This window comes from Catharus ustulatus, chromosome 29 (assembly GCF_009819885.2).
Source record: "Catharus ustulatus isolate bCatUst1 chromosome 29, bCatUst1.pri.v2, whole genome shotgun sequence".
Taxonomy (NCBI): Eukaryota; Metazoa; Chordata; class Aves; order Passeriformes; family Turdidae; genus Catharus; species Catharus ustulatus.
The window spans coordinates 673,076-688,696 of NC_046249.1; the positions used below are offsets into that span (position 1 = coordinate 673,076).

The 15,621-nt window shown below is 51.6% G+C and overlaps 1 protein-coding gene across 2 annotated transcripts in view; it reads right to left on the minus strand.

Moving 5' to 3' along the window:
- KDM4B (lysine demethylase 4B) overlaps window positions 1-14,698 on the minus strand; it is a 68,659-nt gene extending 53,961 nt beyond the window's left edge. For both annotated transcript variants that reach the window (XM_033082030.1, XM_033082029.1), the window contains exons 1-5: window positions 14,661-14,698; window positions 5,836-5,986; window positions 2,964-3,139; window positions 1,789-1,903; window positions 380-573 (exon numbers count right to left, since the gene is read on the minus strand). In XM_033082030.1, the coding sequence (XP_032937921.1) occupies window positions 380-573; window positions 1,789-1,903; window positions 2,964-3,139; window positions 5,836-5,976 (626 nt within the window). In that variant the 5' untranslated portion in view covers window positions 5,977-5,986; window positions 14,661-14,698. The remainder of the gene's footprint in view (window positions 1-379; window positions 574-1,788; window positions 1,904-2,963; window positions 3,140-5,835; window positions 5,987-14,660) is intronic.
- Window positions 14,699-15,621: the final 923 nt, after the last annotated feature.

Genomic DNA, 15,621 nt, shown 5'->3' on the forward strand with positions numbered 1-15,621 from the left:
ATATTTGTGTATTTAAATAATGGAAATTTAAAAGCAACAGATGTTTCCTGCCCAGAACAACAGTGTTTCACTATTACAGTGCCTCTGAAGCATCCACACAATCCCATCCCCATTCGCTCTCCTGTGCATTAGTTTGCAAAAATCCCCAAGTGTTGAAATCTGGTTTTAATCGTGATGTCAACAAGTCCCCTAATCCTGCTCAAAGTCAGGAATTAGGCCTCTGAGCAAGCCAGCATGAAAGAAAGTGAAATTGCTTTTAAATGTAGAGTAGGAGGCAAGAGGAGAGAAAAAATGGGAATTGAGGGATGAGGCAAACCTGATGGAATTTGGTAGGGCTGGGGAAAGGAGAATTTAGTGGTGTGCAGGAGCCCTCACTCACCAGGACTTGGGCTCCCCAAAATGCAGGTAGTTGATGCTGTAGAGATCCATGTCCTCTGTGTGCCAAGCAAAAGTTGTTTTCCACATCCCAAAGTAGAGGTAGGGAGTGTTCACACCCTCGATGATGATGCCACACTCGTGCTCCACCATGTCCAGCAGCGTGTTCAGGTTGCCAATGTTCCACTCATCCACGTCCTGCAGGCCAGGAGAAATTCCTGCTGGGAATGGCAGCAGGCAGCAGAGCCACAGCCCCTGCCAGGGCTCAGGGGCACCCCTGCTCCAGAATTGGTATCTGCTATTATTATTTATTTGATTTTATTTATTGCTATTTATTGATTTTATTTATTATTATTTATTGATTTTATTTATTGCTATTTATTTATTATCATTTATTATATTATTATTATTTATTATTATTTTATTATGCATTTATTATTTATTTATATTTGTTATTTATTATTATTTATTGTTATTTATTACATTATTATTTATTATTATTATTTACTGGATGTTCCTCTCTGCCCACAGGCAGGAGGGAGCTCCAGCACTCTGAAGAGGCTCCTGCACTGTGCAACAGCCCAGCATTAATTAACTAATTAATTAATTAACTAACACAGCACAAACTCAGGGTAAATCACTCCTCTCCAACAGCCCTGCTTATTCCAATTAACCCCCCAGGAACCTCCCTGACAACAAAAACACACTGGGACATTCACACACCATCACACAACACTCCAGAAAAGGTCACTTCCACCACTCCAAAGGAAAACTACAGAGGAAGAGATTTAAATTATCTGCCTAAAGAGTAAGAGAGAAACCTTTATCATTCACAGAATGACTTGAAGTAGAGGATGAAATTTCACCATGGAAAAGCTTAAACAATTTGAATTGTAAAATAATTCTGTGTGCAGGTGCATTGTATCCTAATGGAGCTTTTACAGAGAAAAAAATCCAAATGCAAATCATTTAAAATCCAAATGCAAATAATTTATGTTAAGAATCAAAAAATACTTTGACAAAGCACCATTTCCTTGAAATTCTGTTTTTTTTCCTGGCTTCCTAAGGAGCTTCAGCAAAAATCTCCATTTCATTCCCTTAAAAAAAACCAAAATCCAAGGTATAGACAATTTTTTTTGCCACAGTCTGCATAAGAATTTGTTTAAATCACACTTTTCCTCATTTTTCTACTAAAAGTCAGCTTTTCACAGCTTCCACAGACAATTATCCTGAATCTCAGGGGAAGTTTAGTCCCACTTTTGTAATGAGGGGGGGAAAAAAACCAAAGGCTTTGGGTTTGTTTTTTTCAGGTGGCTACATCAATGAAAATCTGAAATTCTCCTTCATGAGAGAAGTGCAACAAGGAAATCAGTGTCCATGCTGAGATAAATAAATCAGAAGCACTGCACTTACTGCATCATACAGGGAGCCACTGATGTCAGCCCCATAAATGGGGGACACAAAGGTCAAATTCTTCCAGTACTTGCGCTCCAGGTCCTCGAAGTCCTGGTGCCGAGGGGTGCAGTACCTGCCAGGGACAGGGCAGCTCAGCACTGCTGGGACAGCTCAGGGGATCCCACCCTGATCCCACCCTGAACTCTGCCCTGCCCACCCTGCACAGACCCCTCTGCCAGGGACAGGGCAGCTCAGCACTGCTGGGACAGCTCAGGGGATCCCACCCTGAACTCTGCCCTGCCCACCCTGCACAGACCCCTCTGCCAGTGCTGACAGCACAGCCCACCCCAGAACTGAGCTGAGGGCAGAACAACCCCAGAGCTGATTATCCTGGCATGGCTGGGGCTGGAAAGGACCTTAAACCCACCCAGTGCCACCCCTGCCATGGCAGGGACACCTCCCACTGTCCCACTGCTCCAGCCCCAGTGTCCAGCCTGGCCTTGGGCATTCCAGGGATAGCCCCAGCTGGTCTGGGCACCTGAGCCAGGGCTCACACCCTCAGGGAACAATTCCTGCCCCATATCCCATCTAAATCCACCCTCCCTCAGCTCAAAGCCACGAGTGCATAAACCCAGTGCTGGTTAAAAGCCAGAACTGCAGGAGAGCCCAGGCTCTGGAGCAGGATGACTGCAGGAGGCTGAAGTGCCCTGCAGACTCCCCAGCCTCTCTGGGGGACCCTCGTGTCACCAGCACCATCCCAAGCCCTCCAGGAATTTGGATTTCTACCCCAGCCATCACCTAACCATCACCTTCTCCAGAACAGCAGATCCTGTGCTGGTCCCAAGCCAAATATTGACCCTGAACAACCCAACCAACTCCAGAACATGATCTGAGACACACCCAAACCCACCAAGCCACAAACTCGTTTATGACTCAAGGAAAAGCAGTTTCCCCAAAAAAGCTCCACATTGAACACGGCTGCATTGTCCTGTAGCATTTTCTGGGAAGGAAAGTCCCCCAGGAGCCCCCCAGGACCCCCAGGAGCCCCCCAGGAGCCCCCCAGGAACCCCAAGAGCTCCCAGGAGCCCCCCAGGAACCCCCTAGGAACCCCAGGAGCTCCCCAGGAACCCCAGGAGCCCCCCAGGAGCCCCCCAGGGACCTCCCAGGAGCCCCCAGCCCCCCCAGGCACGCACTTCTCGCTGTTGGCCAGCCGCCGGTACTCGCCCACGGTCATGGGCTTCTTCTGGATGTTGTACTGGGTGAAGAGCCCCGACTGGCCCGTGACCACCTGCTGGATGGGCGCTGGGATCACCATGTCATCGATGTCATCGTACGTGCGCCGCGGCTTCCACTCCTTGGGGGGGATCACCTGGAACGGGGGACCAGAGAAATGGGGAATGGTGCAATCACAGAAATGAGGAATGGTGCAGATGTTGGGGGTGGGGATCATCTGGAACAGGGGATCACAGAAATGTGGGGTTGGTACAGACACTGGGTTTGTGGGGGAATCACCTGGAACAGGGGATCAGAGAAATGGGGAATGGTGCAGATATTGGGGGTGTGGGGATCACAGAAATGTGGGATCACAGAAATGTGGGATCACAGAAATGTGGGATCACAGAAATGTGGAGTTGGTGCAGACAATGTACAGACAGGTTTGTGGGGGGATCACAGAAATGGGGATTGGTACAGACAGGTTTGTGGGGATCACAGAAATCTGGAATCACAGAAATGTGGCTTGGTACAGACACTGGGTTTGTGGGGGGATCACCTGGAACAGGGGATCACAGAAATGTGGAGTTGGTGCAGATATTTGGTTTGTGAGGGATCACAGAAATGTGGGACTGGTGCAGACAATGTACAGACAGGTTTGTGGGGTTGATCACAGAAATCTGGGATCACAGAAATGGGGATTGGTACAGACAGGTTTGTGGGGGATCACAGAAATGGGGAATGGTGCAGATATTGGGGGTGGGGATCACAGAAATGTGGGATCACAGAAATGGGGACTGGTGCAGATACTGGGATTGTAGGGATCACAGAAATGTGGGGTTGGTGCAGATATTGGGGGTGGGGATCACAGAAATGTGGGACCACAGAAATGGGGACTGGTGCAGATATTGGGGGTGTGGGGATCACCTGGAATAGGGGATCACAGAAAAATGTGGGGTTGGTGCAGATATTTGGTTTGTGAGGGATCACAGAAATGTGGGACTGGTGCAGACAATGTACAGACAGGTTTGTGGGGGGATCACAGAAATCTGGGATCACAGAAATGGGGATTGGTACAGACAGGTTTGTGGGGGAATCACAGAAATGGGGTTGTTAGACACTGGGTTTGTGGGGGGATCACAGAAATATGGGATTGGTACAGACAGGTTTGTGAGGGGGATCACAGAAATGGGGATTGGGGCAGACACTGGGTTTGTGGGTGGATCACAGAAATGGGGATTGGGGCAGACACTGGGTTTGTGGGGGATCACAGAAATGTGAGGTTGGTGCAGACACTGGGTTTGTGGGGTTTGCTGGGCAGCATGGGCTCGACTTCCCAGCTCTGAGCTGCAGCTGAAAGAGGCACAAAACGGAGCTGGAACGCTCAGATTAATCCTACAAGTAAAGTAATTTCTTTACAGCATCTGGAAGCCACCAACAAGCTTTATTAAAATAATCTCCCTAGCACAGTCCTGGAAGGTAATTGCTTGTACACTTGAGTGGACAAGGAAACATTCCACAGAGAGCTCTTCATCAATAGCCAGCCCTCTTTAGAGCAGCAATAAACCCAGTAATTGACCTATGTTTTAGAAGAAATAAGAATTATTTCATGCCTAACAGCTTTATTTCTCCACTGTGCTTTATTAGGGCCAGCTAAATACCACTCCTAACAAGTCCTTGTCAGAACAAATGATCTCATCAGCCTGTGGTGACACAGCCACAGAAACACCTTTTCTAATCACTGACTCCTGGAGCTTAGTCCAGGACTGATCATTTAGTCCAAGCAGTTCTGTGTCAGGCACTGGAACTGAGAAGCTTCACAGGAAAAGTTCTCATAGCAGAGGGCACTGGGCACTGCCAGCTCCCAGGAATTGGTCCCTGCCAGAGCTCCAGCAGCTCCCAGGGATGCTCAGGGTGGGATTTTGGGGTGTCTGTGCAGTGCCTGGGGCTGGGCTGGTGATCCTCTGGATCCCTCCCAACTCAGGGCATTCCGTGGCTCTACAAAACCCCTGTGAGCTCCTCTCCTTTCCTCTCTGCACAGCCAGACAAGAGATTCCAGGTGTGCTTTTCCAAAGCTCTCTGTGCTCAACTCCAGGAACACAAAAACTCCAGGTACAAAAAAATCCAGAACACAACAACTCCAGGAACACAAAAACAAGGGCTCCAGGAACACAAAAACTCCAGGAACACAAAAACTCCAGGAACACAAACTCCAGAAACACAAAAACAAGGGCTCCACGAAGACAAAAACTCCAGGAACAAAAAAATCCAGAACACAAGAACTCCAGAAAACAAAAGAGTTCCAGGAACACAAAAGGGCTCCAGGAACACAAAAACAAGGGCTCCAGGAACACAAAAATCCAGAACACAAAAGCTCCAGAAAACAAAAGGGCTCCAGGAACACAAGAACTCCAGAAAACAAAAGGGCTCCAGGAACACAAAAAAAGGGCTCCAGGAACACAAAAAAAGGGCTCCAGGAACACAAAAAAAGGGCTCCAGGAACACAAAAACTCCAGGAACAAAAAAATCCAGAACACAAGAACTCCAGAAAACAAAAGGGCTCCAGGAATACAAAAACAAGGGCTCCAGGAACACAAAAATCCAGAACACAAACTCCAGGAACACAAAAGGGCTCCAGGAACACAAAAACAAGGGCTCCAGGATCTCAGCTCCTCGGAAGGGAGCTCCAGCCCCAGTCCCAGCCCAGCCCCAGCCCCTCTCCCAGCCCCTCACCTTGGCCAGTCTCACCCTCACCCTGGCCAGTCCCAGCCCCTCTCCCAGTCCCAGCCCCTCTCCCAGTCCCAGCCCCTCTCCCAGTCCCAGCCCCTCTCCCAGCCCTCTCCCAGCCCTCACCTTGGCCAGCCCGGCCCGGTGCGCTCCCTGGGACTCCATGTAGGCGATGAAGCGGCCGAAGTCGCGGAACTCGTCCAGCGAGGGCCGGAAGGTCATGATCTTACAGCCGGGGTTCTGCGGGCTCGGGTTTTCCGACCCCATCGCTCCAGTCCTGCACAGGCGAGGGAAAGAAGAGCCTGGTTAAAACCTCAGGGTTTGAACTGCCAGCTCCAGCGAGCTCCTCAGAAACGGGAGACTTTGCTGGACAGATTTTCCATTTTCTCCCCCTGCTCCTGCAAGGGGGATTTTAAGAACTACCCACCACCACGGATAAAACGAGCTTCCAGCCAAAAATCCACTCAGCCAGAACCCCAGGATAAACCCAGGAGCTCAGACAGAGCAGGGGTTTGACATCTCCCCAGCTCACCAGACAGGATGGTGGCACACAAATGACAACTCCTCACCACCTTCAGCTCTGCCAGGTGTAGAACTTGCCACCCCACAAGTTTTCCACCGAAATTCCACCATTTTCTGTTTAGGTTCAAACCCAACTGTTTTTTCCATTTTGGTTTTTTTTTTTCATGTGCTACACTGCATTAAAAATTATAAAATTAAGGTGTTTTGGTCTTTTTTAATGTAGCCTCATTACACTTTGTATTTGCAATGCACATAAATAGAACAAAGTCAGGCAAGTCTCAGAAGAAACGCAGATGAACAATTCCAAAACATCCGAAGCAAACCCTCAAACAATTCAGGATGAAATCACCGTTTTTAAAACGGACTTTTCTGAGGCTGTGCTGGAAATCCTCAGGACAAACGCAAGGTTTGAGCACACTGGAGGAGCTGCAGCAGCTCCCAGAGCACGCACGAGAGGGCAGTGCCGGGCTGGGGATGGAGCAGGGAAACGCTCAGGTGAGTGGAACCTGCCACCAGTAAGGACCAGTATGGACCAGTACAGACCAGTATGGATGATTACAGACTCGTACAGGCAAAATACGACCTCCCAGTCAGCCCCAAACACCCTCCCAGTACAGCCCAGTTTATCCCAGTTACCCCAAACGCCCTCCCAGTACAGCCCAGTTTATCCCAGTTACCCCCAAACGCCCTCCCAGTACAGCCCAGTTTATCCCAGTTACCCCAAACACACTCCCAGTACAGCCCAGTTTATCCCAGTACCCCCAAACACACTCCCAGTACAGCCCAGTTTATCCCAGTACCCCCAAACGCCCTCCCAGTACAGCCCAGTTTATCCCAGTAGCCCCAAACACACTCCCAGTACAGCCCAGTTTATCCCAGTACCCCCAACTCCCCTCCCAGTCCATCCCAGTCCCTCCCAATTCCATCCCAGTCCCCTTTCAATTCCTCACAATCCCCTCCCAGTCTGCCCCAGTCCCATCCCAGTCCCCCCAAACTCCCTCCCAGTCACTCCCAGTCCATCCCAGTTCCCATTAATGAACCCTCTGTGTCTCCCTGTCTCCCCCTGGTGGCGGCTTTGGGAACTGCACCCTGTTCCCAGTCCCTCCCAGTGCCCCGATAACCCCTCCCAGTCCCTCCCAGTGCCCCGATAACCCCTCCCAGTCCATCCCAGTGTCCCGATAACCCCTCCCAGTCCCTCCCAGTGCCCCGATAACCCCTCCCAGTACATCCCAGTGCCCCGATAAGCCCTCCCAGTACATCTCAGTGCCCCGATAACCCCTCCCAGTACATCCCAGTGCCCCGATAACCCCTCCCAGTCCATCCCAGTGCCCCGATAACCCCTCCCAGTACATCCCAGTGCCCCGATAACCCCTCCCAGTACATCCCAGTGTCCCGATAACCCCTCCCAGTCCCTCCCAGTGTCCCGATAACCCCTCCCAGTACATCCCAGTGCCCCCAGGACCCATCCCAGTGGTTCCCAGTTTCACCAGTAGCGCTTGGTCAGCAGGCTGTGCACTACCATAATTCACCGTGTATATGCGTACTCTACTGTATTTACCCTAATATAAGCGCACCCCAATAATTACCGTATTTACCCTAATCGGAGCGCATTCAAAAAAAATAAATAAATAAATAAATAAAAAATAATAATAATTAAAAAAATTTACCGTATTTACCCTAATATAAATGCACTTAAAAAAAAAAAATTACCGTATTTACCCTAATACAAGCGCATTCTTAAAAAATTACCGTAATTACCCTAATATAGGCGCACTCTAAAAATTACCGTATTTACCCTAATATAGGCGCACTCTAAAAAATTTACCGTAATTACCCTAATATAAGCGCACTCTGAAAATTACCGTAATTACCCTAATATAGGCGCACTCAAAAATTACCGTAATTACCCTAATATAGGCGCACTCTTAAAAAATTACCGTAATTACCCTAATATAGGCGCACTCTAAAATTACCGTAATTACCCTAATATATGCGCACTCTAAAAAATTACCGTAATTACCCTAATATATGCGCGCTCTGAAAATTACCGTAATTACCCTAATCTAGGCGCACTCTAAAAATTTACCGTATTTACCCTAATATAAGCGCACTCTAAAAAATTACCGTATTTACCCTAATATAAGCGCACTCTAAAAATTACCGTATTTACCCTAATATAAGCACACTCTAAAATTTTACCGTGTTTACCCTAACATAGGCGCACTGCAAAATTTACCGTATTTGCCCTAATATAAGCGCACGCCAGTAAATTACCATATTTACACTGATATACGCACACTCCAACAATTGCCGTATTTACCCTAATATAAGCGCACTCTGATAATTACCATAATTACCCTAATATACGTGCACTTCCGTAATTCACTGTATATACGCTCCCAACCGTAATTTACCGTATATGCGTGCACTCTGCCATATTTCACCGTATATACGCGCACTACTGTAGTTCACTGTATCTATGCGCACTACCGTAGTTTACCATATCTTGCCGCAGCTACCGTAATTGCGCGTATACTGCCGCTGCCGCCCAAATTACCATAATTACCATAATTACTGCGATTACCAACATTACCGTAATTACAAAAATTGAGTGCCCCCACAACGGTAATTGCGGCAATAGTGGTAATTACGGCTAAATACGGTAATAGCGGTCATTACGGTGATTTCGGTAATTACGGTAATACAGATTCCAGCATTTAGACAAAGTGTAAATTTTTAAGTTTGAAGTTTGCTGTTGCTCAGCCCAGTTTTAAACAACTGCACAACTAGAGCAAGGATTTAAACTAACACCTTTCCCTTCAAAAACACTGATATATTCAATTAATTACATTTTAAACATTCAAATTGCTTTGAGTTTTGTATATCCTCCATAAAGGTTAAGTAAACATGGCAGAGGAAATATCTGGGAAAGAGGAGCAGAGACAACGTTCCCATCCAGCACAGGGATGAAGATCCACAGTGCTTGGGATTTGACAAATTGAGAGTTATTTTCTATTAAATTTTGCACTCCACAAGGCTCCTCTGCAATTCCAGATCCTCCTGTACTTGAAATCAAGCAGCATATGTAGCTCATTAAGGGAAAATAAAATTTTCCCCCAAAACACCCTCTTTGCTGTAGAAGTGCACAGTTACTCACACATTTCTCCAACAACAAAATTATTTAGTCACAAATGGTATTTAAAAGAAAAAATAAAAGCGGTAACATTTAAGAGCAATAAATTTGGATTATTATAAACCAGTTTATCATTGCCGGAGGCAAGGTAGTTAACATGTAATGGTTATTTCTGACTAAATCTAGGTCAGAACCTCAAAAACTCAAAAGTTTGACTGAGCAGGCAAGATAAACTCACCCTAAAACCACAGAAATCAGTTCTGAGCCCCAGCTTGCTGCACAGCAGAATTATCTCTGCTGCATTTCATTATCTCCACTGCACTTACTGCAAACAACTTCAGAAATAAGCATTAGAAAAGGCACTTCATGTGGGCTGAGCCACTGAATCTGAACAAGAATTTCAAGTTTTAACCCACAGCACCTCAATCCAAGGCAGCAGCGCTGCAAATGTCAGATTAAAGCATCCCACATCAGAATAAAGTAAATTATCCCAGGTCAGAATAAAGTAAATTATCCCAGGTCAGAATAAAGTAAATTATCCCGGGTCAGAATAAAGTAAATTATCCCAGGTCAGAATAAAGTAAATTATCCCAGGTCAGAATAAAGTAAATTATCCCAGGTCAGAATAAAGTAAATTATCCCAGGTCAGAATAAAGCATCCCACAGTCTCTTATCACTATGGGAAAGGACATCACAAACCTTGCAGAGCAACAGGAACCTGGAGCACTGCAGATTAGATTAACACCTTAGTAACACCTAAATAACTCCCAGTTTTCCTTCCACAACCCTGCCAGGAGCTCTCAGTACCTTGCTCGACTTCTCCAAGCTCCTTTAGATTTTTATAACAAAAAATCTGCACCAGTGGGGCCCTCAGAGGTGGTTCTGCCCAGCCTGCCCCAGCCCAGGCTGGGTGTGACACACTGACCCCGTTCCAGCTGCCAGCACAGCCCAGGAGCCCTGAGCAGGGCCAGGGGCACAGCCCTGCAGCCCCAAAGCCTGGCTCACCTGGCACAGGTACCCCTGGATCACCTGGCACAGGTACCCCTGACCTCACCTGGCACAGGTACCCCTGGCTCACCTAGCACAGGTACCCCTGACCTCACCTGGCACAGGTACCCCTGGTTCACCTGGCACAGGTACCCCTGACCTCACCTGGCACAGGTACCCTCAGCTCTCACCTGGCACAGGTACCCCTGGATCTCACCTGGCACAGGTACCCCAGCTCTCACCTGGCACAGGTACCCCTGGATCACCTGGCACAGGCACTCCTGGATCACCTGGCACAGGCACCCCTGGGTCACCTGGCACAGGCACCCCTGGATCACCTGTCCCAGGTATCCCTGACCTCACCTGGCACAGGTACCCCTGGATCTCACCTGGCACAGGTACCCCTGGATCTCACCTGGCACAGGTACCCCAGATCTCACCTGGCACAGGCACCCCTGGATCACCTGGCACAGGTACCCCTGGCTCACCTGGCACAGGTACCCCTGGATCTCACCTGGTACAGGCACCCCTGATCTCACCTGGCACAGGTACCCCTGATCTCACCTGGCACAGGTACCCCTGACCTCACCTGGCACAGGCACCCCTGGCTCACCTGGCACAGGTACCCCTGGATCACCTGGCACAGGCACCCCTGATCTCACCTGGCACAGGTATCCCTGGATCACCTGGTACAGGTACCCCTGGATCACCTGGCACAGGTACCCCTGGATCACCTGGCACAGGTACCCCCAGCTCTCACCTGGCACAGGCACCCCTGGATCACCTGGCACAGGTATCCCTGACCTCACCTGTCCCAGGCACCCCCAGCCCCCCCAGGTTTCTCCCATTTCACACCTCTCAGCCAAACCTGAGACTCCAGGAGTGCCAGTTTAGAACCAGAACTAAGCCCCAAGCTGCAGGTGAGACAACCTGAGCCTCCCCCAGGTTTTGTCCTCTCTGGAAGCTGCAGCTCCAAACCTGCCCCTCCCAGGCACAGCTGTGCTGCTTGTGCTGCCAACAGAACTGAGATCAAATATGGGAAACTTCACTAAAACTTCTTATCTGCACCAAAACCTCACCAAAGGCCACCCCACTGCCCTGGGGTGTACCCAAAACAGTGAAGGAACATCAGAAAACCTCAGAAATCACCTCAGCCCCAACGCCCAACATTCACTTCTTACTCTACAGCAGGATTTCTGACAGATTTAGGAACAAAAGCACAATCCTGTATTCTCTAAGGATCTGTGAACTTGCTCATGAGCCTCATGAAACAGCAAAGAAATACAAAAATAATGAAGCTTCAGGTCACTCCTGCCATGAGTGAGGCACACAGAGAGCGGGAACACAAATGTGTTCTGTGCAACCCAGCAAGAGCACGACTGAGGAACTGCCTCATTTATACAGGAGAGTGATTTATCCCATGAAAATATAAATGAAAATGAGCACCTCAACCAAGCCATGGTAGCAAATGACTCTGTCCCTAAGTTGTGACAAGACAGAACACGTTTGGTCCAGAACAAAGGTTAAAAACAGAAAATCTTATTAAGCAAGGATCAGTTTTGTGGAGAACACTGAAAATGGGAAAACACCTTTCTCACCCCCAGAGACATGAAAATCCCCCAACCTGTGGCAGTGCCAGCACTTCTCCCAACACTTTGCAGCACTCCAGAATTCCAGTTGCTACTGCAAAGGGACAAACCCTCCCGAATTCCTCACCAGATGACAAATAATTATTTCCAGCAGCGCCTGGTGCAGCCCCGGAGGATCCCGTGGCATCCAAAGCCATTAAGCAAATCCCTCACTTGTGGTGACATATTTAGCTGTCATCCATCTTTGCTATTAACAGATGCTCCAGTGAAGGAACGTGGAGCAGCACAGGCCCTGCACACCCTGAGCTCTGAGTCAGGAAGGGGAAATCACCAGTCCCGAGCCCTCCTGACTGCCCACAATTAATTAATTAACACCAAGTTTCTCCTGACCACCCAGAGCCTTCCCTCCCTGCTGCCTCATGGCTCACCGTGATTATTTCTGCTCTCAGGTGGATTCCCTGCTCTCAAAAATGAGATTTAAACCTGCAAGGTGAAGCAGAGCCCCCTGATGCTCTGCTGTTTGCTGTAGTGCAGCTGGACATCCCAGCAGGAAATAAAACACAACCCTGCATAAATGCAAAATCCCCACAGAGCTCCCGTGCCCTTCCAGCAGGGCAGGCCAAACTGGTTTTTCCCAACTCACATCAAATTTCTTGTGACCTTTTATATGGAAATAGCTCAAAGTTTTCAGGAGCTGTCTGCATTTTGGGTGACCTAAAACACCTGCAGAGCTGTGGAACTCTCACCTGCTCTAAATCCTTCCCTGGTGCAGGTGAGAGCAGCTCTGTCCCCACAGCTCAGGTAAAGCTGAGCACCTCCCATGGATCAGCAGCCAGGATTAGCTAAAGGAAATGGGAGGACTCTCCCTGAAAGTGAAATTTGTTGTTGAGTTCCCATCAAAAGCTGGTGAAACCTCTCATGAGTGTGAGGTTTTATTTATAAAAGCCAAAATTCATCCTAAAGCCAAACTTGGAACCTGTGTACTTTAGGTCTTCACAAAATTGTTCTTAGTGACAAAACTGACTCTCCTATATATTTTATATATATAAATACATTTTATGTCCTTTCGTATGCATACTACTTATTTTATACATAATGTTTATATATAGGACCATAAATATTCTGGTCCCACTGGACCAGTCTCTTTCCAATCAGCATAAAAAGGAGAAAGAACAATCCACCACAGAGTGTTAGACAGAATTTTCCTGTCCAAAGATGCTCCAGTGAGCGTTTCATCCATGAACAGCAGCTCTGGAACAAGGAATCACTTCTCATCCACCCACATCTCTGCATGGGAGGAACTCCTGCCTCTCGTGGGACAGGAGCAGCCGTGGATTCCTGCAGGATTCCTCCAGATTCCTGCAGGCACTGCAGGGATGGGCCAGCCTGCCCCAGCTTCCTCCTCCTGCTCCAGGGAAAGCCAAGAACTGGGCACAGAGCAGCCACTGGCTGCCCCAGGAGTCACTGGGTGCAATCGCTGAAATGTAACTGCAAGTTACAGCCCGGGCTCCCCGACCCCGGGATCTCAGTGAAACAGACAAGGAAACTGACGGGAAAGAAGCAAAAGTTCCCAGGAAAGCAGCAAGGCTGAGGAGTAAACACTAGCAGGTCTCAGATGGGCAGAGCTCCTTAAAATTAACTCTTTTTGGTTAAAGGAAACTTAGTTTTGGGAGGGTCAAGCTCCACACAACTCAGATTTACACCGGCCCAGCACAAACGAGTTCCAGAGCAAAAACCGAAGTCCCAGGCCAGAGCAGGCTCAGCAAAACACAGAGAGAGCACAAACGAAACTGAATCTTCCTGGTGCCTTCCTTCCTCAACACAAAGGGGTCCAGAGCAGGCAGCACCCCCGGCTCCCAAACAGCTCCAAAACCAAGAGCAAAGCCAAGAACCACAGAATGTCCTGAGCTGGGAGGGACCCAGAGGAGCAGCGAGTCCGGCACACACAGCCCCAAACCCAGCTGGAGCTCCGCAATGTGCCATTCCCTGGGAGCCTTTCCTGACTCCATCCCGGCCCGGCACAGCCCAGCCCGGCACAGCCCGGCCCTGCCCCTCCGCAGACCCTCGGGAAGGGCTCCAGAGCCCTCCCAGCACATCCCACCCCATCCCTGCCCTCCACCCCGCACCGAGGCGAGCCCGGCCACACAGCCCGGGCAGCTCCCGGGGCTCGGGGGTCCCGCTGGGCCGCACACACGGACAGACAGACAGCACGGTAGCGGAGACAAAAACACAGGCAAGGAGCTGCGCTTCGGCCCCGCACTTTGACAGGCTCCGGAGGAGGAAGGCAGAGATAAAAGAGCCGAACCCCACGGCGCTGTCACGCTCCTGCCCCCGGATTTCCCAGCCCGGAGCCGGCTCCTGCTCGCCCCCAGCCCCGGCCCCGGGCCGAGCCCCCGGAATCGCCATTTATCCGCGTCCGTGCCCGGATCCCCGCCGTGAATCCCCGCTGCCCGAGCGGCCCGGGGGGCTCGGGGGTGCCACCCACGCAGGGCCGGGGCTGCGGGCCCGTGCGGGCCGGCCTGCGGGGGAGGCCGCGCGGGGGCTGAGGGAGCGGGGCCGGAAGGGAGCGGCGGGGACGGGGCCGCGCCGGGAGCGGCGGGGACGGGGCTCGGGCCGGGAGCGGGCCCGGCGCGCCGAGGGGGGCGCAGCGCGGGGAGCGGGGGCGGCGGGGCCCGCTCGGGCCGGGCCGGTGCCGGTGCCGGGGCGCGGTCCGGCCGTACCTGCGCGCGGGGCCCTCGGCGGCGCGGGGGGCGCAGCGAAGGGGGGCGCCCAGGCGAGCGCAGCGCCCCGCGGCCACCACCTGCGCCCGCCTCCGCGCCGCGCCCATTGGCTGCGCGCGGCGCCGCCCTCGTGCCCATTGGCCGAGCTAAAGGGGACGGACGGCGGGCCCAGCCAATGGCGAGGCCGCTCGCCGAATAACAAGGAGAGCGCGGGCGCTGATTGGTCAGCGGCGCGGCGAGACGGCCCGGCCAGGGGCGGGCAGGGCAGCGGGGAGCGCTCCCGTCGCTCAGGCGCTTTCCGCCAATCGCGCGCGGCCGGCGGGTACCGGCGGCCCGCCCCCAGCCGCCATTGGGCGAGGCGGGCGCCGGGCGGGCGCTGATTGGCGGAGCGCGGTGCCCGTCGAGCGCGGGGCGGGGCGGTGAGGACGTGAGGAGCCGCACAGCGCGGGGCGGGGGCGCTGCGGCCGCGCTGCGCCAATGGGGGAGCGGAGAGCGCGCGCGCCCCCGCGCGGCCGGGCGGGGCATGGCGGGGACCGGAGGGGACAGCGGGGACCGGGGGTGACCCGGGATATTGGGGACCGGGGATGTTGGGGACCGGGCGGACAGCAGGGACCAGGGCGGATATTGGGAATTGAGGGGCACAGCGGGACCATCGATCCCAGCCCCGCAGCCCCCGGAGGGGCCCTGCCCTGTCCCCGTGCCCGTTCCCCCGCTCTTCACTCGCCCCTTTGCTCTCCGTTATCGCCCAGCAGGTCCTGGGCTCTGTGCCCGCCCTGGGAATTCCAGAACAGAAGCGGATCCCGGGGGTTTTGGTGCTGTCACTGAGCCAGGACCCTTCCCCTTCCCGGCTCTGGGCACCAGAAATCCCTTGGTAGCCACAGCCAGACCCTTGGTAGCCACAGCCAGACCCTTGGTAGCCACAGTCTCCCGCCCGGGCATTTTCCTGCAGGGCTTTGGAATT